Source organism: Anolis sagrei, chromosome 3 (genome assembly GCF_037176765.1).
Source record: "Anolis sagrei isolate rAnoSag1 chromosome 3, rAnoSag1.mat, whole genome shotgun sequence".
Lineage (NCBI taxonomy): Eukaryota > Metazoa > Chordata > Lepidosauria > Squamata > Dactyloidae > Anolis > Anolis sagrei.
Window position 1 is genome coordinate 176,465,873 of NC_090023.1, and position 20,865 is coordinate 176,486,737.

The 20,865-nt window shown below is 42.9% G+C and overlaps 1 protein-coding gene across 3 annotated transcripts in view; it reads right to left on the reverse strand.

Moving 5' to 3' along the window:
• Window positions 1-20,865, reverse strand: part of ASCC1 (activating signal cointegrator 1 complex subunit 1) — a 121,940-nt gene that overhangs the window by 68,396 nt on the left and 32,679 nt on the right. For all 3 annotated transcript variants that reach the window (XM_060768827.2, XM_060768826.2, XM_067465699.1), the window contains exons 6-7: window positions 11,567-11,703; window positions 8,538-8,657 (exon numbers count right to left, since the gene is read on the reverse strand). In XM_060768827.2, coding sequence (XP_060624810.2) covers window positions 8,538-8,657; window positions 11,567-11,703 — 257 coding nt within the window. The remainder of the gene's footprint in view (window positions 1-8,537; window positions 8,658-11,566; window positions 11,704-20,865) is intronic.

Here is a 20,865-nt window from a genome sequence, read left to right on the forward strand (position 1 = left end):
TGGGAGTTGTAGTTCACCTACATCCAGAGAGCACTGTGGACTCAAACAATGACAGATCCGGACCAAACTTGGCACAAATATTCTATATGCTCAAATATGAACACATATGGACTTTGGGGTAAAATAGACCTTGACATTTGAGGGTTCACAATGTTCTTTGATTGTAGGTGAACTATACATCCCAGCAACTACAACTCCCAAATGACGAAATCAATTTTTTTGAGTGAAGGGCATACATTGGGATGTTAAGTGTATGCTGTCCAAATTTGGTGTCAAATCGTTCAGTGGTTTTTGAGTTCTGTTAACCCCACAAAGGAACATTACATTTTTATTTATATAGATTGAATCTATTTTGGCATTAAACCATAGAAATGCTCAAACATATACTCAACCTTAGCATGGAGCTTTACTTGGACAGATTTCTTTTCTGAGCACCCCTCCCCCCCCCCCCCCCCCCCACACACACACATACGCACACACACAAAAAGTATACGAATACGTAATTAGAGGCACTTCCTGCCTCAGGGAATGCATGACTTGTTTAATTTATATTTGACATAATGGAATCTCTTTGGCTAAATCTACAGCATACCTTGGATCTTTTTCATAGTTTGAAAAAAAAATGTTAGTGCTGTGGATAAATTATTCTGCCTTGCTCTTTTCAAAGTAGTATACTTTAGTAAGACTTCAAAAAGACTTCACAACATGAGGTCACTATATATATCATATCTCACCACCATTTCCGCTCGTCCTTGACATAATGGTTCTCTACTGAAGGAATGAAATGACCAAACATACTGAAATGTAGCAAAACAGCACTTCCAGCTTTCAGTGACTGATCAAAAATGGGCAACTGACGAAAGTAGAAAGGACGATACAGAGCTGCAGATAGCTGCCTCAAACAAGAATAAGCCATCAATCATAATGAACAATAGCAAGTTATTTATCCCAGACGTGAACCCATGAAGGATATTAACTTTTTCAGTCTAAGAGCTGCCACCAATGTATTTTCATACATATAAAGAGCCTGTAGAAAATATACAGTTTTTGCATCTTATAAAGGCATCAATAGGATTGCAGTTGTGACTATAGTTGACGTTATTAAATTAGGAGGTTTGTGATGTATATGGAATATACTGCTGGAATGTATAAGTAATTTTCCTCTCCCTCCAAAGTCAAAGACATGAGTGCAAACTATAAGTAAAATGTGAATACTAGAAGATGAACACACTTTCAAAACCCTGTAACTCTTTAATATTGTTTATTTTTTCAAAGTATGAAGCATAACCCTTAGCACCATGGACAGAGTTTTAGAAAAGCATGACCTTTTACATATCACAACCTTTTAGAAAACATAACCTTTTAGAGAACAGTCGAAAACTCATTTGAGTAGAATCTTCTCAACTGGTATACAACCAAATGTAATTATGCAAGGCAAATGGTTCATTTAATAGACTGAATAATCTATTGTCTCTGATCTGTTAGGAAACAGAGACTATGCCAGTGCATAAAAACAGCAGTTCTTCGGAGAGTGACCACCCAACCCTTTTTGTTAGTTTCCATCTACAGTTTGTTTACACAAGGCACTTTCCCCACCCCAAAGAAACCCAAAACCTCACTGCTCCCCCGTCTCGGGTTCCTCCTTTACAAATACACTTCCTCTACTTCCTACCATACCTAGGGTTTTAACACTTTTTAACATTTTATCTTACACATTTGGCCTGCCCTCTGTGATTGAATTTATTATGTTATTTTGCATTCTTTATTTAATTTTGTTGCATTATGTATTTTGTTGTGTTTAATTCTCTATTATTTCGTATATTATTCTGTCATATTATTTTTGGGCTCAGCCTCATGTAAGCTACCTCGAGTCCCCATTGGGGAGATGGTGGTGGGGTATAATTATTATTATTATTATTATTATTATTATTATTATTATTTTACTGACACAAAGCCACAGTATGTCACAGCAAACGAGATCTATATGCTGGATTTCGTATCACAAAATCACAGTCGAACACTTCCCAAGCGTCTAGGACTGTGTGATGTATTTTTGAATGATGAGCGTAGATTCAAGTAGGGTGGCCTTTTGCAGTTGACAGATCGTGGTTTTGTCGATGTTTATTGTTTCCAAATGCCGCCTGAGATCTTTTGGCATGGCACCCAGTACACCAATGACTGGGACCACCTGTACTGGTTTATGCCAGAGCCTTTGCAGTTCGATTTTGAGATCTTGATAGCGGCTGAGTTTTTCCTGTTGTTTTTCTTCAATGCGACTGTCACCCGGTATAGCAACATCAATAATCCAGACTTTTTTTCCCCACAATCATGATGTCTGGTATATCATGTTCCAAAACTTTTTCAGTCCAGATTCGAAAGTCCCACAGTATTTTTGCATGTTCATTTTCCACGATCTTTTGCAGGTTTATGATCCCACCAATTCTTTACTGCTGGTAGGTGGTACTTGTGAAATAAGTTCCAGTGAATCATCTGGGCCACAGAGTTGTGTCTTTCTTTGTAATCCATCTGTGCAATTTTCTTGCAACAGCTGAGGAGATGATCCATGGTTTCATCAGCTTCCTTGCACAGTCTGCATTTTGGGTCATCCCCTGATTTTTCAATCCTGGCCTTAATTGCATTGGTTCTGATGGCTTGCCACCTTGGCGTGGTGGGGGGCTTAACTGCTCCAAGGATGCTGAGAGCTGTGCTGGCGGTAGTGTAACTACAAGCAGGTCTAACCAAGCCAGAGAGGCCTCAGCTGATGAGTGGAACCAAGAGCTCCTAACCCATTAGCACTATGGAGAAGCAAACCAAAACAAAGTCTATACTGGCTCGGTCGACAGCCAGGATAAAAAGGACTGCGGTGCAGGGCTGTAGCCAGAAAAAAAATTCGGGGGGGGGGGGGGTGTTAGGGTCAAACTGAAGCAAAGAGCACAGCAGGGGGCAGACCAGCCTTCAATAACCTGCAGCTCCGCCCCTGTCAACCACCTCCACCAAGTTTGGCCTCCTTAATGAGAGCATTCAACACCCCCCCCCCCCCAACTTGATTGCTTCGCTACATCTGCCATTGGTGCAAGTAATGACAGTGTGAATAAATTGTCAATATTGGTTTGAGATAGTGCTTGCAGTTTTGGAGGGACTCTTAATTTTTTTTGTGTCTCATAGATTTAGCATGGGGATTAGGTTAACCAGTTAAAATTCATGAATAAACCAGGTTTTTTTTAACCTGAAAAATTTCCGGGGGGGGGGGGTTGAACCCCTAAACCCACCCCCCCTCCCGGGCTACAGGCCTGCCACGGTGGATGCTGCTGATTCTGGACATCCATCGACAAGTGTACTACAGAATCAAAATACAAATGAACCATCACAGAAGTGGCAGAAATATACAATGCCAGACAACAGCACAATTATTATTGTTGTTGATGTTGTTATTATTGTTATTTCAGTGCCCAAAAATATATCTACTCTCCAGTAAAACAACTTGTTTATATTATGCACTCAAGAGAGAAAATAAAGTAGAATTTGGTAAAAATAACGTATTTGGTTTAACTCACAACCTTCATGTGTTCAGCACACACAGGTACACAACTTATCAGTTAGTTACAGATATGTTTGTGAGAGTTTCTGTGCCATCCATTCAGAACATCTCTCTTATAATAAAGAGCAGCCAAATGTTTGCAAGTCTGCAATCTGAGGAGTCCCAAAGTCTAAAGAAGTCTGTGTTCTCAGATTGGATCATGTGTTTTGCAACCTGGGGATCACAGCCAGACACAGTGAAGACATCTGCCCTTGCACTTTGCTACTCTGCCGCTGAGTATGCATGCCCAGGGTGGAACACATCTCACCACACTAAAACAGTGGACGTGGCTCTTAATGAGACATGCCATATTATCATGGGGTGTCTGCGCCCTACACCACTGGAGAAATTACACTGTCTAGCCGGTATTGCACCACCTGACATCTGCTGGGAAATAGCAGCCAATAGTGAAAGGACCGAGGCAGTGACATCTCCAGCTCATCCCTTGTTTGGGAATCAGCCAGCATGTCAACGATTTAAATCAAGAAATACTTTCTGAGATCTATAGAGACACTCGCTGTAACACCCCAGCAAGCAAGAGTCCAAAAGTGGCAGGCTCAAACCCAGAACCTCAATCAATGGCTGATACCAAATGAGAGACTCCCCCCTGGGCACACAAAAAACTGGGAGACTTGGAAGGTGCTGAACAGACTGCGCTCTGGGACCACGAGATGCAGAGCCAATCTTAAGAAATGGGGCTACAAAGTGAAATCCATGACATGCGAGTGTGGAGAAGAGCAAACCACTGACCACATGCTGCAATGCAACCTGAGCCCTGCTACATGCGCAATGGAGGACCTCCTTGCGACAACACCAGAGGCACTCCAAGTGGCCAGATACAGGTCAAAGGACATTTAATCAACTACCAAGCTTGCAAACTTTGTGTTTTGTCTGTTTGTTTGTTTTGTTAAAAATGTAATACCACTGTCTGGTTGCTCCTGACACGATAAATAAATAAGGTTTGCAGCCCCTCCCACAACTTCTCAGGAAAAACATAGAGCAAGGAAAGGAAGCTGCATATCCAGAACACACAAACAATAGGTAAACAACAGGAATATAGATAAACAAGTTATAGAGGAGGCTTGGAGAAGGTTGTAATTTCCAACATAGAGAACCCTAATTAAAACCATATATTCTTGTCCATGAAGATTTATTTATTTGTCGTGTCAGGGCAACCAGTCAATTGTATTACATTTCTAACAGAACAAAACAAGCAAACAAACAGACAAAGAACAAAATTTGCAAGTTTGGTAGTTGATTAAATGTCCTTTGACCAGTATCTGGCCACTTGGAGTGCTTCTGGTGTTGCTGCAAGAAGGTCCTCCATTGTGCATGTGGCAGGGCTCAGGTTGCATTGCAGCAGGTGGTCAGTGGTTTGCTCCTCTCCACACTCGCATGTCGAGGATTCCACTTTGTGGCCTCATTTCTTGAGGTTGGCTCTGCATCTTGTGGTGCCAGTGCGCAGTCTGTTCAGCGCCTTCCAAGTCGCCCAGTCCTCTGTGTGCCAAGGGGGAAGTCTCTCATTTGGTATCAGCCATTGGTTGAGGTTCTGGGTTTGAGCCTGCCATTTTTGGACTCTCGCTTGCTGAGGTGTTCCAGCAAGTGTCTCTGTAGATCTTAGAAAACTATTTCTTGATTTAAGTCGTTGACGTGCTGGCTGATACCCAAACGGGATGAGCTGGAGATGTCTCTGCCTTGGTCCTTTCACTATTGGCTGCTACTTCCCAGCAGATGTCAGGTGGTGCAATACCGGCTAAGCAGTGTAATTTCTCCCGTGGTGTAGGGCGCAGACACCCCGTGATAATGTGGCATGTCTCATTAAGAGCAACATCCACTGTTTTAGTGTGGTGAGATATGTTCCACACTGGGCATGCATACTCAGCAGCAGAGTAGCATAGCGCAAGGGCAGATGTCTTCACTGTGTCTGGTTGTGATCCCAGGTTGTGCCAGTCAGCTTGCGTATGATATTGTTTCTAGCGCCCACGTTTTGCTTGATGTTCAGGCAGTGCTTCTTGTAGGTCAGAGCACAGTCCAGAGTGACTCCCAGGTATTTGGGTCTCATCCATTAAGATGAGATGTAATTATACACATGTGTTATTTTATGCAGTTTTTACATTAAGTCTGTTACAAACGTAATTTGCAGAACAGTTCATTCCTGCCAGCTATAAGAGGTGGAACAGTAGTATGGCTCTTTCTGCTCTGCTTTGGGTACCCATTTGCCTGACACTCCTTGATAAGCTAATACTATAGCCTATTGGCTTTCAATTGCTTCTCCGAGGCAGTTATTGACCAATTTCTAGTCTTACTGGGTGAACCTTATGCTTCTTCTCCCTCCCTCATAATTTGCTTTCTGGTGATACATCAGTGATTTTTAAAATTAGCACTGACAAATGAAAGAAAGAATATTATGGATGATACTAAAACAAATTAATAGAATGACTTCAAGTCAAAATGCTGCTCTATTATATTGTAAAATTAATCATAGAAATGAGGCAAATTAAAATGAATTATAATGAGAATCTGCTACACAGAATCCACCAGAGCATAACCTTATCTTGCTCTTTCTTTCCTTCCTCCCAGCCTCAATCATAAACAGAGAGGATCTCCAACATCACCAAGGCAATAAAAGGAAATGGGACACTTCTTCTTTATAGAGTCAGCAATTTAATAGCAAACAAAAATAACAGAGGACATTTGCCTCTCATCATTGTCCATGTACACAATGGATCAGTTAGCAGGAGATTTTCTTAAAAGGATAGAAAGAGAAAGTGTTGCTCTTTCATAATAAGTCATATTAGTTACGGTTGTGGTTTCAGCTATGTACATTAGCAGAGGCAAGGCTGTCCCAAGACATTTTTGCTGCCTGGGGCAAAGGGCATAGATACAAGCTGAACAAATTGTTGAGATTAAAAAGCAAGTTCAGAAGCCCAAAAGATTTTTGCCATATATAGCTTTGTCCCAAAATGGAAGGAAGCCGCCCAAATTCATAGGTATGTAAACAAAACACTTGCAGGATTGGTCTGTAGTAGTAGTAACTAACCCAAGTTCCAGATCTGTTATTGATCTTAAGAATAATTTGAAATGATTTCTTTAACCTGTATTAGAATCATAGAATCATAGAGTTGGAAGAGACCTCATGGGCCATCCAGTCCAACCCCATTCTGCCAAGAAGCAGGAATACTGCATTCAAAGCACCCCTGACAGATGGCCATCCAGCCTCTGTTTAAAAGCTTCCAAAGAAGGAGCCTCCACCACACTCCGGGGCAGAGAGTTCCACTGCTGAATGGCTCTCACAGTCAGGAAGTTCTTCCTAATGTTCAGATGGAATCTCCTCTGCGACCATACCTCGTGAAGTCTGACTTGACCATGGTGGTCCATACCTTAGGTACCACTAGACTGGACTATTGCAATGCTCTCTACGTGGGGCTACCCTTGAAGACGGCCCGGAAATTACAATTTGTCCAACGGTCGGCAGCCAGATTAATAACTGGGGCAGTGCTGTCGCACGCTGGGCCTGTGCATAAGACTGCCTCAGATTAAAGGCCTTTGGATTTCCTTAAAACAGAGTCTTTATGTTGCTTAAAGGTTCAACAATGTTCTTTATTAATGAAAACAAACAGGTGCTTTAAAGCTTTCTTAACAGTCTATAGGCTCTTTCAATCTTGTCCACAAGGAACAGGCACTATCTTCATGACTGGTTTTTTAACTAATGGGGAAATCCTTAACTTCTAATCTGGGCAGTCTTTCTTTGCCTCTGTTGGCGTGGAGCCCCTACACCTGGTACCAATTGCGTCTGGCTTCTGCGAGTGACCCTTACCAAGCAGAGCTTTGTAGACTTCCAGGGAAAAAGGAGGCCAGGTTTCAGTGATGGCTGACTGAAGTCCCTCAGCAAAGGAACTGTAAGGCTGTATGATCCTCGGCCAAGCTGTGGGCTGTATAACCCCGGCCAAGCTGTAGGGTGTATATCTCCCCGGCCAAGTCGTAGAAGACGAAGCTTTCTACAGGAGCTCTTGGTATTATGTCCTGCATGGAAAACTTAAGATCGTTTGGAATTCTGCTCCTGTCCTCTGGAGTATTGGCTATCCCTTCCAATTTGGTGTCATCTGCAAACTTGATGATCACGCCTTCTAACCCTTCGTCTAAGTCAGTGGTTCTCAACCTGGTATCCCCAGATGTTTTTGGCCTTCAACTCCCAGAAATCCTAACAGCTGGTAAACTGGCTGGGATTTCTGGGAGTTGTACGGCAAAAACATCTGGGGACCCTAGGTTGAGAACCACTGGTCTAAGTCATGAATAAAGATGTTGAACAGGACCGGGCCCAAGACGAAACCCTGCAGCACTCCACTCACCACTTCTTTCCAGGATGAGATAACAGTTAACAATTTGTTTTTTGATTTCTTAAAGGAAACAAAGGAGGAAAATAAAAAAATGAGATTGAAATACTCATTGTACACATGGAACAAATAAAACCCCAGTCTGTCTATGCTTAGTTTTTCGTTTTATGTGGAATACAATGTCAGAGTAATACATTAAGTTAACAAAGAAAACACCATTAGAGAATTGTGGTGTTTCTGTAAATTGAGTAGTCAATTGTAAAGACATTAAATAGCAGAGAATTTTCTTTTCCAATACAGCCTTGAAAACAAAGCTCTTGAGAGTAGAAATAGTTTCTGGTTCTTAGAAGCACTACAATTACGCAAAAGCTGCACAAGTGGATACTCTTGCATTACTTTTTACGTTAATACTACTCATTATCAACCTAAGGGCAAACTCATTACATCCCTCTATTTACAGAGAAATATTTCATCTCCTGACTGTCTGGTGTATGTTCTAAAGCAGAAACAATCAAACTCAGAGGTTGGGATGCTTCTCGAGAATCATAGATTGCTTTGCTAATTCAAGTGTGATTTGAAAGTTTTGGAGAATGGAAATGAACATAGGAAACAAAGAGGAAACTTACTTATTAGATCCATCCTTTGTGCGGACTTTTGCATAGAGGACATCGATCATAGCTGGATCATCATTCATGTACTCTATTCCTGTTACTTCTATAGTTATTGGTTTGCCTCCTGTAACTGAGCTTTATAAAGGGAAAAAAAGAAACTCTGTTTATGTTCAATGCTACATGCAACAAAACATTTCACTATTTCAAATGCACCAGACTAGGCAACATCACAAACTTCCTGTTGTTAAATAGAACTGTTTTAGTATTGTTGCAGTATTTTATGTATTGTTCTATATTTATGTAAATAATCTTGATTGCTTTAGTTCTTTGTAAGCCGATTTGGGTGGCATTGGCGCAGTGGGTTAAAGCGCCACTGCTCTAGATGCATCATTGGTGGGGTTCAGTGTGCTCTCTGGCTGTAGGGTAAACTACAACTTCCACTATGGTGAGTCAATCCCCTCAAACTTAACCAAGTGTGATCCAGGTCCATCATCAGTGGAGGTCACAGTTTCTCTGGTTACGGATGAACTATGACTCCCAGAAAGCAAGGTCAGTTTCCCACAAACCCCTCCAGTAATCAAATTTTGGCATATCATGTACGTTTGCCAAGTTTAGCCCAGATCCATCGGTGGTTGGGTTCACAGTGCTCTCTTGAAGTAGATGAACTACAACTCCTCCAACTCATTGTGACTTCTGTCGACTCTGGGGGGGGGGGGGCTCATCTCCATTTCTAAGTCGAAGAGCCGGCATTGTCCATAGACGCCTCCAAGGTCATGTGTCTGGCATGACTGCATGGAGCACTGTTACCTTCCTGCCGAAGTGGTATCTATTGATCTACTCACATTTGCATGTTTTCGAACTGCTAGGTTGGCAGAAGCTGGGGCTAACAACGGGAGCTCACCCCGCTCCCCAGATTCAAACCACCGACCTTTTGATCAGCAAGTTTAGCAGCTCAGTGGTTTAACTCGCTGCACCATCAGGGGCTCTAATCTTCTAATCAGACTACTAAAGACTGAACAAAAAAAATCTGGCTAATGTGTGAGTTTATCTATTACAGTAGCATTGCTCATACAGGGTCAATACAAGGATCCACATACAGAGAAGAAAATAAGAGTCTCACTGTCACTAATATAGATTGTAAGCCTTCTAGCTGGGTTACTTCTGCATAATCCACAGCACAGAGCTAGCACAAAAAAGATGTGAAATAATAAAAAGCAACTCTATTTTTCCTTTCACACAAAATGAAAAGCCAATACCTTCAAATACGGAAACAGAGACTGGAAATTGTATCCATTTGGAAACATGGATAAAGTAATGGCTCAATCCTTCCCGTTTATCTCCTAATAATGCAGATAGAACTGACCAGAGAATGAGTGGGAGTTTATAATAACTTTTTTTTTTTGCAAAAATATATAGGAAGACACCATTCTTAGTGCCCAGAATTGTAATTTCTTCCGTGCAAAAGAGAACATGAGGTCAAGGTCTTTGTAGAACAGAAAGAGAATGGATTTTACAGAATCAACAGAAGAAAATTGTGAAAGAAAATAAAGAGAGTAATGCGGAAGCATCCTGGAGGAGAATCATTGTCAGGATCAAACCATTCACATGGTATTCAGAAGCACTCCAAATAAGCAATCACTTCCTATATCTTCCTAAACCTAATGGTGGTGAAGATGCCCAACCAGGAGACCAGCAGTAAATGATACTACAGGCCAAGGAAGGAATCAATTTACTAGAAATGCAAATAATGCTGCTAAGAGGTTTGGCTGTTGGAACCATCATCTTCACTTCTTAGAGAAAGAACTACTGACTACCAATGGATTGCACCTCATGAAGACCAGGAAGAACATCTTTGACAGAAGAATGATGAATCTGATAAAGAAGTGGTAGAGTAGTTTAAGATCATAGCTCAAGGATTTGTAAAAAAAAAAAACCTCAAAACACAAAGATGTGAATGAAAGAGGTGAACCTGAGGTAGCAAAAGAATCTACAGAAAAACTCTTAGTAAAATAAAGGGTATAAATAGTCACCTCCAGGCTGAGAGGGATGGTATACAAGTATAGTAAATAAATAAATAAATAAATACAAATAGATGTCTATATGCCAATGCAGAGTGTTTGGGAAACAAGTCCTACTGCAATAAGGTAAACAGGCAGTCCCCAAGTTACAAACATCCGACTTACAAATGACTCATAGTTAAAAACAAGGGTGAGGCAGCAGGAAGTGAGAGAAAACTATTCCTCATGAGGGAAATTCACTCCTGAAAGAGATATCATGGGAAACAGGTGTTTCCACTGAAGCTTTATCACCAATCCTTGTTTCCGTAACAAGCCAAATTTTTCAAAATCCAAATGATCAAGGGACAGAAAGTGAGGCGAAATCTTCTGAACAGATAGCAAAACAAACACCACTGGAGTGTAAACCCTTCCCAATGTTATCCAAAGCCTATATATATATATATATATATATATATATATATATACACACACACACACACACACACACACACACATATATAGGCTTTGGATATGTATGTGTTTGTGTGTGCAGATTGTACGGGAGAAGGTGATCCTGAAGATAACCTGGACCCAAATCATGTAGGGCTTTAAATCATGTGGGGCTTTAAAGTCAAAACCAACACCTTGTACTTTGCCTGGAAATTAATTGGCAGCCAGTGGAGTGACATTATGATAGATGTAATGTGCTCACTCCTAGATGTTCTGGTTGCCATATTTTGAACCAACTGGAGTTTCTGAACTGGGTACAAAGCTAGCCCAATGTAACGCATATTGCAAAAGTACAACCGTGAGGTTACCAGCGCATGCACTACCATCTACAGGTCCTCCAACTCTAGGAAGGGGTGCAGCTGATGTATCAGCCAAAGCTGGTAGTAAGCACTTACTCTTAACAGTGTCACGTTTGTTGCAAAGTGGTACAGTTCTCTTCCCTCTGTGCTATCCAAGTTCTAGAGCCAGCTTTTTAAAAAATCGCTAGACGTAGCTATTTCACTTTATTCCATCTTATTATGGTGGTGTTTTACTCACTCAATAAAATCTTCTTTACATTTCTTCAGAAGTTCCTGGGCTTTTTGGATTTCTTGTTCATTCAAAAGTACCAGTGTCCCAATAGTTAGATGTAGCTTTGCTGGGTTCTGGAACAAAGTGCTGCTGATACCACAGTCCTGTAGAAAAATTTAGAAACTTTTCAGGTGACAAAAGCACATGAAAGCACTCCCCCTGAAGACGCAGGTTCGCAGCTTGGGAGTGATCCTGGACTCATCGCTGAGCCTGGAACCCCAGGTCTCAGCGGTGGCCAGGAGAGCTTTCGCACAATTAAAACTTGTGCGCCAGCTGCGCCCGTACCTTGGGAAGTCGGATCTGGCCACAGTGGTCCACGCTCTTGTCACATCCCGGTTGGATTACTGCAACGCACTCTACGTGGGGTTGCCTTTGAAGACTGCTCGGAAACTTCAACTAGTCCAGCGAGAAGCAGCCAGATTGCTCACCGGAGCGGCGTACAGGGAGCACACCACCCCCCTGTTGCGTCAGCTCCACTGGCTGCCAATCCAATTCTGAGCACAATTCAAAGTGCTGGTTTTGACCTACAAAACCTATACGGTTCTGGCCCAGTGTATTTGTCCGAACGGATCTCCCTCTACATCCCACCTCGAAGTTTAAGATCTTCTGGGGAGGCCCTGCTCTCGACCCCGCCAGTGGCACAAGTGAGGCTGGCGGGGACGAGGAGCAGGGCCTTCTCAGTGGTGGCCCCTCACCTGTGGAACTCACTTCCCGGGGAGATCAGATTGACGACTTCCCTTCTAGCGTTTAGGAAAAAACTAAAGACCTGGATGTGGGACCAAGCTTTTGGCCATGCTGACAACTAACTAAAGGACCTGTCGATAGACAAGGACAATGGAATGGAATGGATATATGGACTCTGATATATGGACTCTGACATGAGATAGTTTTTATGATTTTATTAGGTATTGATGTTTTATTTTAATTGTTGAATTGTTATATTTTGTATTGTTTGTTGTGTGTTTTGGGCATCTAATTGTGCCTTTCCTGTAAGCCGCCCTGAGTCCCCCTCGGGGTGAGAAGGGCGGGGTATAAGTAGATGAAATAAATAATAAATAAATAAAGAACACTAGGAACAATAAGGAGGAGATAATTAAAACATAATCTAACCAGAAGTCTAGATCAGGGGTCCTCAAACTGAGGCCCGAGGGCCAGATACGGCCCTCCAAGGTCATTTACCAGGCCCTTGCTCAGGATCAACCTAAGTCTGAAACGACTTGAAAGCACACAACAACAACAACAACAACAACAATCCTTTCTCATCAGCCAAAAGCAGGCCCAAACTTCCCATTGAAATACTAATAAGTTTATATTTGTTAAAAACGTTCTTCATTTTAATTATTGTATTGTTTTTAAGTGGGTTTTTTTGCACTACAAATAAGGTATGTGCAGTATGCATAGGAATTCATGTAATCCGGCCCTACAACAGTTTGAGGGAATGTGACCTGGCCCTCTGTTTAAAAGGTTTGAGGACTCCTGGTCTAGATAAACAGACTGAAATCAAATTACCATATATTCTGGTGTACAAGACTACTTTTTAACCCAAGAAAATCTTCTCAAAAGTCAGAAGCCGTCTTATACGCGGGAGTAGTCTTATGCACGGGGGTAGTCTTATATGCGGGATTAGTCTTAAACACAGGAGTCGTCTTATACGCAGGAGTAGTCTTATACACGGGAGGCATCTTATAGAGCGGGTGCTGAAACTTCCAATCAAATTGAAAAATCTGTGGTTGCCACGTATGGTGGGGAAGCTCAAAAATGGCAATGGCCGCGTCCCTGCCATATACAGCAACTGTATGAAAGCATTAAGGGCGAAGCTGTATAAGTACGGAAGAAGAAAATCCATTCATCAGGATTCGTGAATTTAATACGGACCCAATGGTGAGGTGAAAGAGCACCATACCGGGAAGGTGTAAGTGAAGGGCGGAGTAAGCTGCAGGCTTCCAGGGTGCCCAGGGTATGGAAAAAAGAGATAGAGTGACCCTGGGCCCAAAAAAACACACCTCTTTTACCTGTCTGGCCCGCCCTTGTATCCTATTACCATACCTCCTCCTCTGCCTCTCAGTTCTCGCTCCTGAAGACTGCAGTGAAGCGGTGCAGGTGCGCATGTGCGAGATCTGAGAGGCAGAGAAGGAGGTACAGTAATAGGAAAATTACCATATTGAAATCAAATCTGATGCTTTTTAAATTTTTATTTGGTGTGCGTTGAAAGAGGAGTAGTCAAATATATCCCAAACTCTATATTTTAACTAGAAAAGTTGAGGGGTCGTCTTATACGCCCAGTCGTCTTGTATATGGTACATTATCTCCCCCTTTTTGATGGCGAATGCACTCAAAATATATTTACTCTTATCTGTGAAGTTCTTTTCAAAGGGCAAATATTGCACAGAAAATTTAGCCACAGTGTAAAATGTTTGTACTCTAGAACAGTGAAAAATCATACGTAACTCATTTGAAGGAAAACTCTCACAGACCTTTTGTTATTCCTTTTTCACATCTAATCCTGAATCGAAAAAAGATTGGCTGATATTATTTGTTTCCCAGCCAGAAAGAAAAACACAGAAGTGAAACTGTTGTGCAGTTTTTGTGCCTTTCGCATCCTTATGGGCAAATGACATCAACTTTATTTATGCAGTGAATATAAATCCCATCTTTCAGCTGGCACACTCAAAGCAGTTAAGAACAAAGCTGGATAGGTCCCTGGGATTTCTTTATTTCTCATTCTTTAGATTCTGCCAACTGCTACTGAAACAAACCTGACAAACCAAAATAAACTCCTTCTGTGTGAAAGCATCCTTAGGATTCTGCATTTTTTCTTACACGCTTTCCTGGGACTAGCACCAGGAAGCATACAATCCATAAATACCAGTCATTTACATGATGACATGATGGCAACAGTTTTGGACAGCAATGGCTTCCAAAGTGACTCATTTAAGGTGGAATCAGGTGTCAAACAGGAATGTGTTATTGCCCCAACTTTATTCTCCATCCTTCATTGCTATGATACTTCATCTTGTTGATGGGAAGCTTCCCACCGGAGTGGAAATCATCGGACAGATGGCAAGCTGTTTAACCTCAGCAGACTGAAAGCCAAAACCAAGGTTACAACAACATCTGTTATAGAACTCCAGTATGCTGATGACAATGTCATCTGTGCACATTCAGAAAAAGACCTACAAGCCACTCTAAACACCTTCGCAGAAGCATATGAGAAGCTCGGCTTGTCATTGAACATCAAGAAAACCAAAGTGCTCTTCCAGCAGTCACCAGCTAATCCCTTTCCAATGCCAGAAATACAGCTTGATGGTGTAACATTAGAAAATGTTGACCATTACTGCTACCTTGGCAGCCACCAATCCACCAAAGTCAACATCGACACCCAAATACAACGCCGCCTAGGCTCTGCGAGTGCAGCATTTTTACAAATGAAGCAGAGAGTGTTTGAGGACCGGGACGTCCATAGGGAAACCAAGGTGCTTGTTTACAAAACCATTGTCCTCCCAACCCTGCTATATGCCTGCAAAAAGTGGATTGTCTACAGACGTCACATGCAACTCCTGGAACGATTCCATCAGCGTTGCCTCCGGAAAATCCTGCAAATCTCTTGGGAAGACAGGCAGACAAATGTCAGTGTTGTAACTCAGCTTGATTCTGAGTCTGAAGCTGAGCCCTGTGGGTTTTGTGAGCCAGAGTTCCTACAAGATGATGAGGAGGAGGATGGGTAACAGATTTCTGTACATGTTTCAGACAGGGTTGACGGTGAGACTGCAGAAGGGGAAACAGCAAGTAAGTTCTCAGGGGAAAAGAATGTTAGTGAGACTGATAACGAGAGTGAATTCCCACACGGTCAGGTGGAGATGACTTTGCCTCCTTTGCCTTCCCACGGTGATCTGGTCCAACTGCAGGACCAAGATAAGGGGTTAGAGAGTCTTGAAGATAATGAATTAATGAGCAGGCAAGATCGTCTGCAATTAAGGGTCTGAAGAAGCTCTCGCTAGGCTAGCAAACAAGAAGCCAAGTCTGCCAAAGGTCATCGCAATGCGTTCATGTCTGCAAAGGGTATTTAGCCTTCTCACTGACACACAGGGGTTGTCAGTTCAACGTAGCTCTTTCCATGCAAACTTCTATGGATTAACCTTGGCTTTAAGCAACACACTTCTGGCTTCCTGAGTCTAGGATTTTGGGTCTTGTGTTCAACTGTTTTTTCATGGACTATTGTTTGACCATTGCTTAAAGGATTATGCTTCATGTTTTTGCCTTTGGATCTTGGGAACTGTGTCTTTGATTTAAGCCTTATGGAACTTTTGTATTCTTCATGCTATGTTTTGATTTTGCCTTTTTCTCAATAAACTACAAATCTACAGATTTGGTGTGGTGGTGTTTGGGAACAAGGTGAAAACTACCCTGAGTTGCAACTGTCAACATGCTGGAAGAAGCAAAGAACACCAGAATTGAAATGATGGTCCTCCACCATCAACTCCGCTGGACTGGCCACGTTGTCTGGATACCCGACCACCATCTCCCAAAGAGAGTTTGAAGCAGTTACTTACTTCGAACTCAAGAACGGAAAACGGAATGTTGGTGGGCAGGAAAAGAGATTTAAAGATGGGCTCAAAGCCAACCTTAAAAACTATGGCATAGACCAGGGGTCCCCAAACTTTTTGAACAGAGGGCCGGGTCACAGTCTCTCAAACTGTTGGAGGGCCGGATTATAATTTGAAAAAAACATGAATGAATTCCTATGCACACCACACATATCTTATTTGCAGTGCAAAAAACCCACAACCCCCCCCCCCCCAAACCCACACTTCTATATAAATAAAAATGTAATGTGGGATAACAGAACTCAAAAACCACTGGACGAATTGACACCAATTTTGGACACAAGACACCTAACAATCCAATGTATGTTCTTCACTCAAAAAATTGATTTTGTCATTTGGGAGTTGTAGTTGCTGGGATTTATAGTTCACCTACAAACAAAGAGTATTCTGAACCCCACCAGCGATGGAATTGAACAAAACTTGGCACACAAAACTCCCATGACCAACTGAAAATACTGGAAGGGTTTGGTGGGCAGTGTCCTTTGGTTTGGGAGTTGTAGTTCACCTACATCCAGAGATCATTGTGGACTCAAACAATGATGGATCTGGATCAAACTTGGCACAAATACTCAATATACCCAAATGTGAACACTGGTGGCGTTTAGGGAAAATAGAATCTTGACATTTGGGAATTGTAGTTGCTGGGATTTATAGTTCACCTACAATCAGAGAATCCTGAACCCCACCAATGATAGAATTGAGCCAAACCTCCCACACAGAACCCCCATGTGGGCGTTGCAAGGACTTCTCTTTCTCCCTCGCCATGCTCGCGATGCTCTTCTTTCTGCTGCTCCCCCTCCCCGTGGCCTCGACCCCCACGCAGATAGAGAATGGGGTCTTGCTACTGGTGCTCCTCCTGGCTGCTGCTCCTTCTCAGCAGAGGCCCCGTCTGTGGAGCAAGGCGTGGAGCAGAGTCCTCTCTCCCCACCGCAGCACGCAGCGCAATCCAGGGTGCATCCTAGAGTGTAGACGCCGCAGGGCTCCCCCGGCGTGCGCGCCAGCTGCACACAGCCCTTGGCCTCCACGCACAAGGACAATGCCTTGCAAGCAGAGCTCCGGGCAGCAGCAGTAGCAAGAAGCGGGCAAGCAGCTGTCGAGGCCACGGGGAGCAGCAGCAGCAGGATGAAGAGCAGCGCGAGCATAGAGGGAGAAAGAGAAGTCCTTGCGGCGTGCGGCGGCTGCAACAGCAGCAGCCGCAACAGCGAGGCCCTTAAATGCCTGGCCCGGCCCCCATCAGCCAGCCTCCTTCCAGGTGCAGCCTGCCGCTTTGCCCCCAGCCTCCCCCGTTCTCCAGCCTTTGGGATAAGGCCAGACTTTTTCCCGGAGGCAGGAGAAGCGAAGCCTGAGGCGGGGGGCCGCTTCGCACCCTGCCTCTCAACCTTCTCCACACCCCGCGGGCCAGATAAATGCCCTCGGGGGGCCACGTCCGGCCCGCGAGCCTTAGTTTGGGGACCCCTGGCATAGACACTGAGAACTGGGAAGACCTGGCCCTTGAGTGCTTCAGCTGGAGGTCAGCTGTGACCAGCAGTGCTGCAGAACTTGAAGAGGCACAAATGGAGGGTGAAAGAGAGAAACTGTTGCAACTCAGAGTAGGCTTCACCTTGCTCCCAAACACCACCACACAAGAGCTGTAGATTTTGTAGTTTATTGAGGAAAGAGCCAAGTCAAAACATAGAGTAAGCAATGCAAAGTTCCAAAGACAAAGGTTAAATGCAAAACACAGTTCCAAAGGTCCTCAGGTAAGAACATAAAACATAATCCTTTAAGGAATGGTCAAACAAGAGTCCATGGTAAAAGCAGTAAAACACAAGCCCCAAGAATCCCGATTCTGGAAGCCCAAAGCGTGCTGCTTTAAAGTCAAGGTTATTCCATAGAAGCTTTCATGCTAAAAGCCACGTTGAACTGACACCTTCCCTTTGTTAACCAGAAGCCTAAATACCTTTTGCCAACATGAAAGCATTACGGTGACCTTTCACTGACCTGGCTTCTTTCTTGCGGGCTAACTGCGAACTCCTCCTGACCCGCCAATCTAAACGTTCCTGCCTGCTCTTTAAATCACTATCAAGGCTCTCTTCTCTATCAGTATCAGCGTGAGAAGGTTGAGCAAGTGAAGGCCTCTGCACCTGGTCGTTCTCTAAGTCGCTGGCATTCTTTTCCCACGAGAACTGACTTGTTGACTCCTCTGGTGCACTGTCTGAAAGAGGCACAGAAAAAGGCATAGGAAAAGGCCCAGAAATCTGAATCCCATCATCCTCTTCATCAGGAAACACTTCAGGCTCACAAGAGGGTTCAGTTTCAGGCTCAGAATCAAGCTGAACCACAACAAAAACATGCCAAGAGGAAGGCGCGTCAAGCCAACCCCGACCGAGACCGCCTTCCACCTTGAAAGCAATGCCTTCACTGCGGGAGATGCAGATCAAGAATAGGGCTCCACAGTCACCTAGGGACCCACCAGAATACTGATCCTGGAAGACTATCCTACTCGGCCAACGAGGGATCGCCTAAGCATGTAAGTAAGTAAGTAAGTAAGTAAGTAAATGCCAGTCATATCATATACTAGGGAGGAGACAGGGGGCAGGTTTGATATCTTACAGTTGTTAGAAGAATTTCATTTTAATTTTCATAATGCCCCTAAATGTGATGAACACAATAAATAAGCTTTCAGGGAAAGGGAGGCTTAATCCACCTAATCCTACAGAGTAGGGATGGTGGTAGGTAAAGCAAAAGTCATGTTATAATTGTTGTCAGGCAAAGCTGCTAATTTTCTCCTCTGCAGCATTCCAGGAATCAAAAGCATCTTGCACGTCCTGATAGCTTTCCACTCTGAAAAGAAATCCCACTCTCTTTGAAGAAGAGGCAAACTGAATAGCATATCAAAGCCTCACTAACAGTAAGGGAGGTTCATGGTACCTTCTTTAAATTATCAATGAGGACCAGATATCTTTCTACAAATCTTTTACAAGCCTTTTAAATCTCTAGTAGTCTTAACAGCACAATTCTATATGTCGTTTTTATTATGTCTAACTGAGTTCAAGAGGTCTCACGCTTCACTATCTGTGTTTTTTTTATTGCAACCTTAAGTTGAAAGCAATTTAACCCAGATGCCTGATCTGATCTGACCTGACCTTTTCCAATGGAAAGCCCAAAGCAAAGCCACAACAGGTTGTCTGCTCTACCTTTTACAGGTTTTGACATCCTCCTCAGAAGCCCGCCTGCTCTACAAGAGCAAATGGACCTTAAGTCTTTTGTTCAAGCCATAGATCACTGCTTTCTATTCAACAATGACTGAATGTCATTGAAATGCATTGTGTTTTCCTTTAAAATGTAGTTCAGCAATGGCTTTGAACCCTGTTATAGATGGGCATCCAACAAGTAGCTGGAAAACAATTAACTCACACACACAAAGATTCAGTAATGTATGGAGTGCCTCTCTATGTAAAACAAATTTAGTGCAAGAGAAGAAAACCAGAAAGACATCTGGATTTATTGTAAGAAAGAGCATGTCCTACGTATTGTGGAAGGCTTTCATGGCCGGAATCACTGGGTTGTTGTAGGTTTTTTCGGGCTATATGGCTATGTTCTAGAGGCATTTTCTCCTGACGTTTTGCCTGCATCTATGGCAAGCATCTCAGAGGTAGTGAGATCTATTGGAACTAGGAAAGTGGGTTTATATATCTGTGGAATGACCAGGGTGGGGCAAAGAACTCTTGTCTGTTGGAGCTAGGTGTGAATGTTTCAACTGACCACCTTGATTAGCATTTGATGGCCTGCGAGTGCAAGATCCCACAGCCAAATCTTGAGTTTCCTTCTAAAGGACAGGAGGGAGGTGGCCAGTCTGATGTCTTTGGGGTGGGAATTCCACAGACAGGGAGCCACTGTTAAGAAGGCCCCGTCCCTCGTCTTCACCAATTGCGTTTGCGACGCGATCGACAGCAGGGCCTCTCCAGATGATCTTAAACTTTGTGATGATTCATAGTAGGAGATACGTTCAGACATGTAGTCTGGGCCAATACGTGGAGGACTCTTTGCCCCTGACCAGAAAAGGCCATTAATCCAGAGATGGGTTGTTTGGACTGAAACTCCAATGGTCTACAAACACAACCAATAGAGTATTGATGGGACTTGCAATCAAACATTATCTACAGTAATGCCAGACTGAATATATATATAGAGGGGGGGGGCAACAATAAATGAATCTATTACATTTTGATATAGCAGGAAAGGGATTTAAAAAACCATTGGAATTGTAGAAGCCAGAAAGCGAGTTCCCACTGTAATCTATTATTTTGGATCACCTTGTTATGCATCTGGCTCTGAATTTTATGAATGTCTAAACTTCAGAAAAAGGTAGATTGCCAAAAAAGCTAAAGTTAACTTACTGTAGTATACCAAGTGATATGCACACCGAAGGTGAAATATAAATAATAGTAATAAGCCTCATATTGGGAATATTGGTACAAACACATTTTCCCTGACGTTACAGAATTAGATGCTACCATCTAGCAAATGGTTCCCAGAGTACATCTGATGAACAACTGTATGCAATAAGTCTGCATGCGTGGCAGAAACAGAATTCATTGTAGACACAACTACAATTATGTATCTACAGCAAATGTGGGCAAACCGTGACCCCTGATCAATCTACCTTCCGAATTTTAAAAA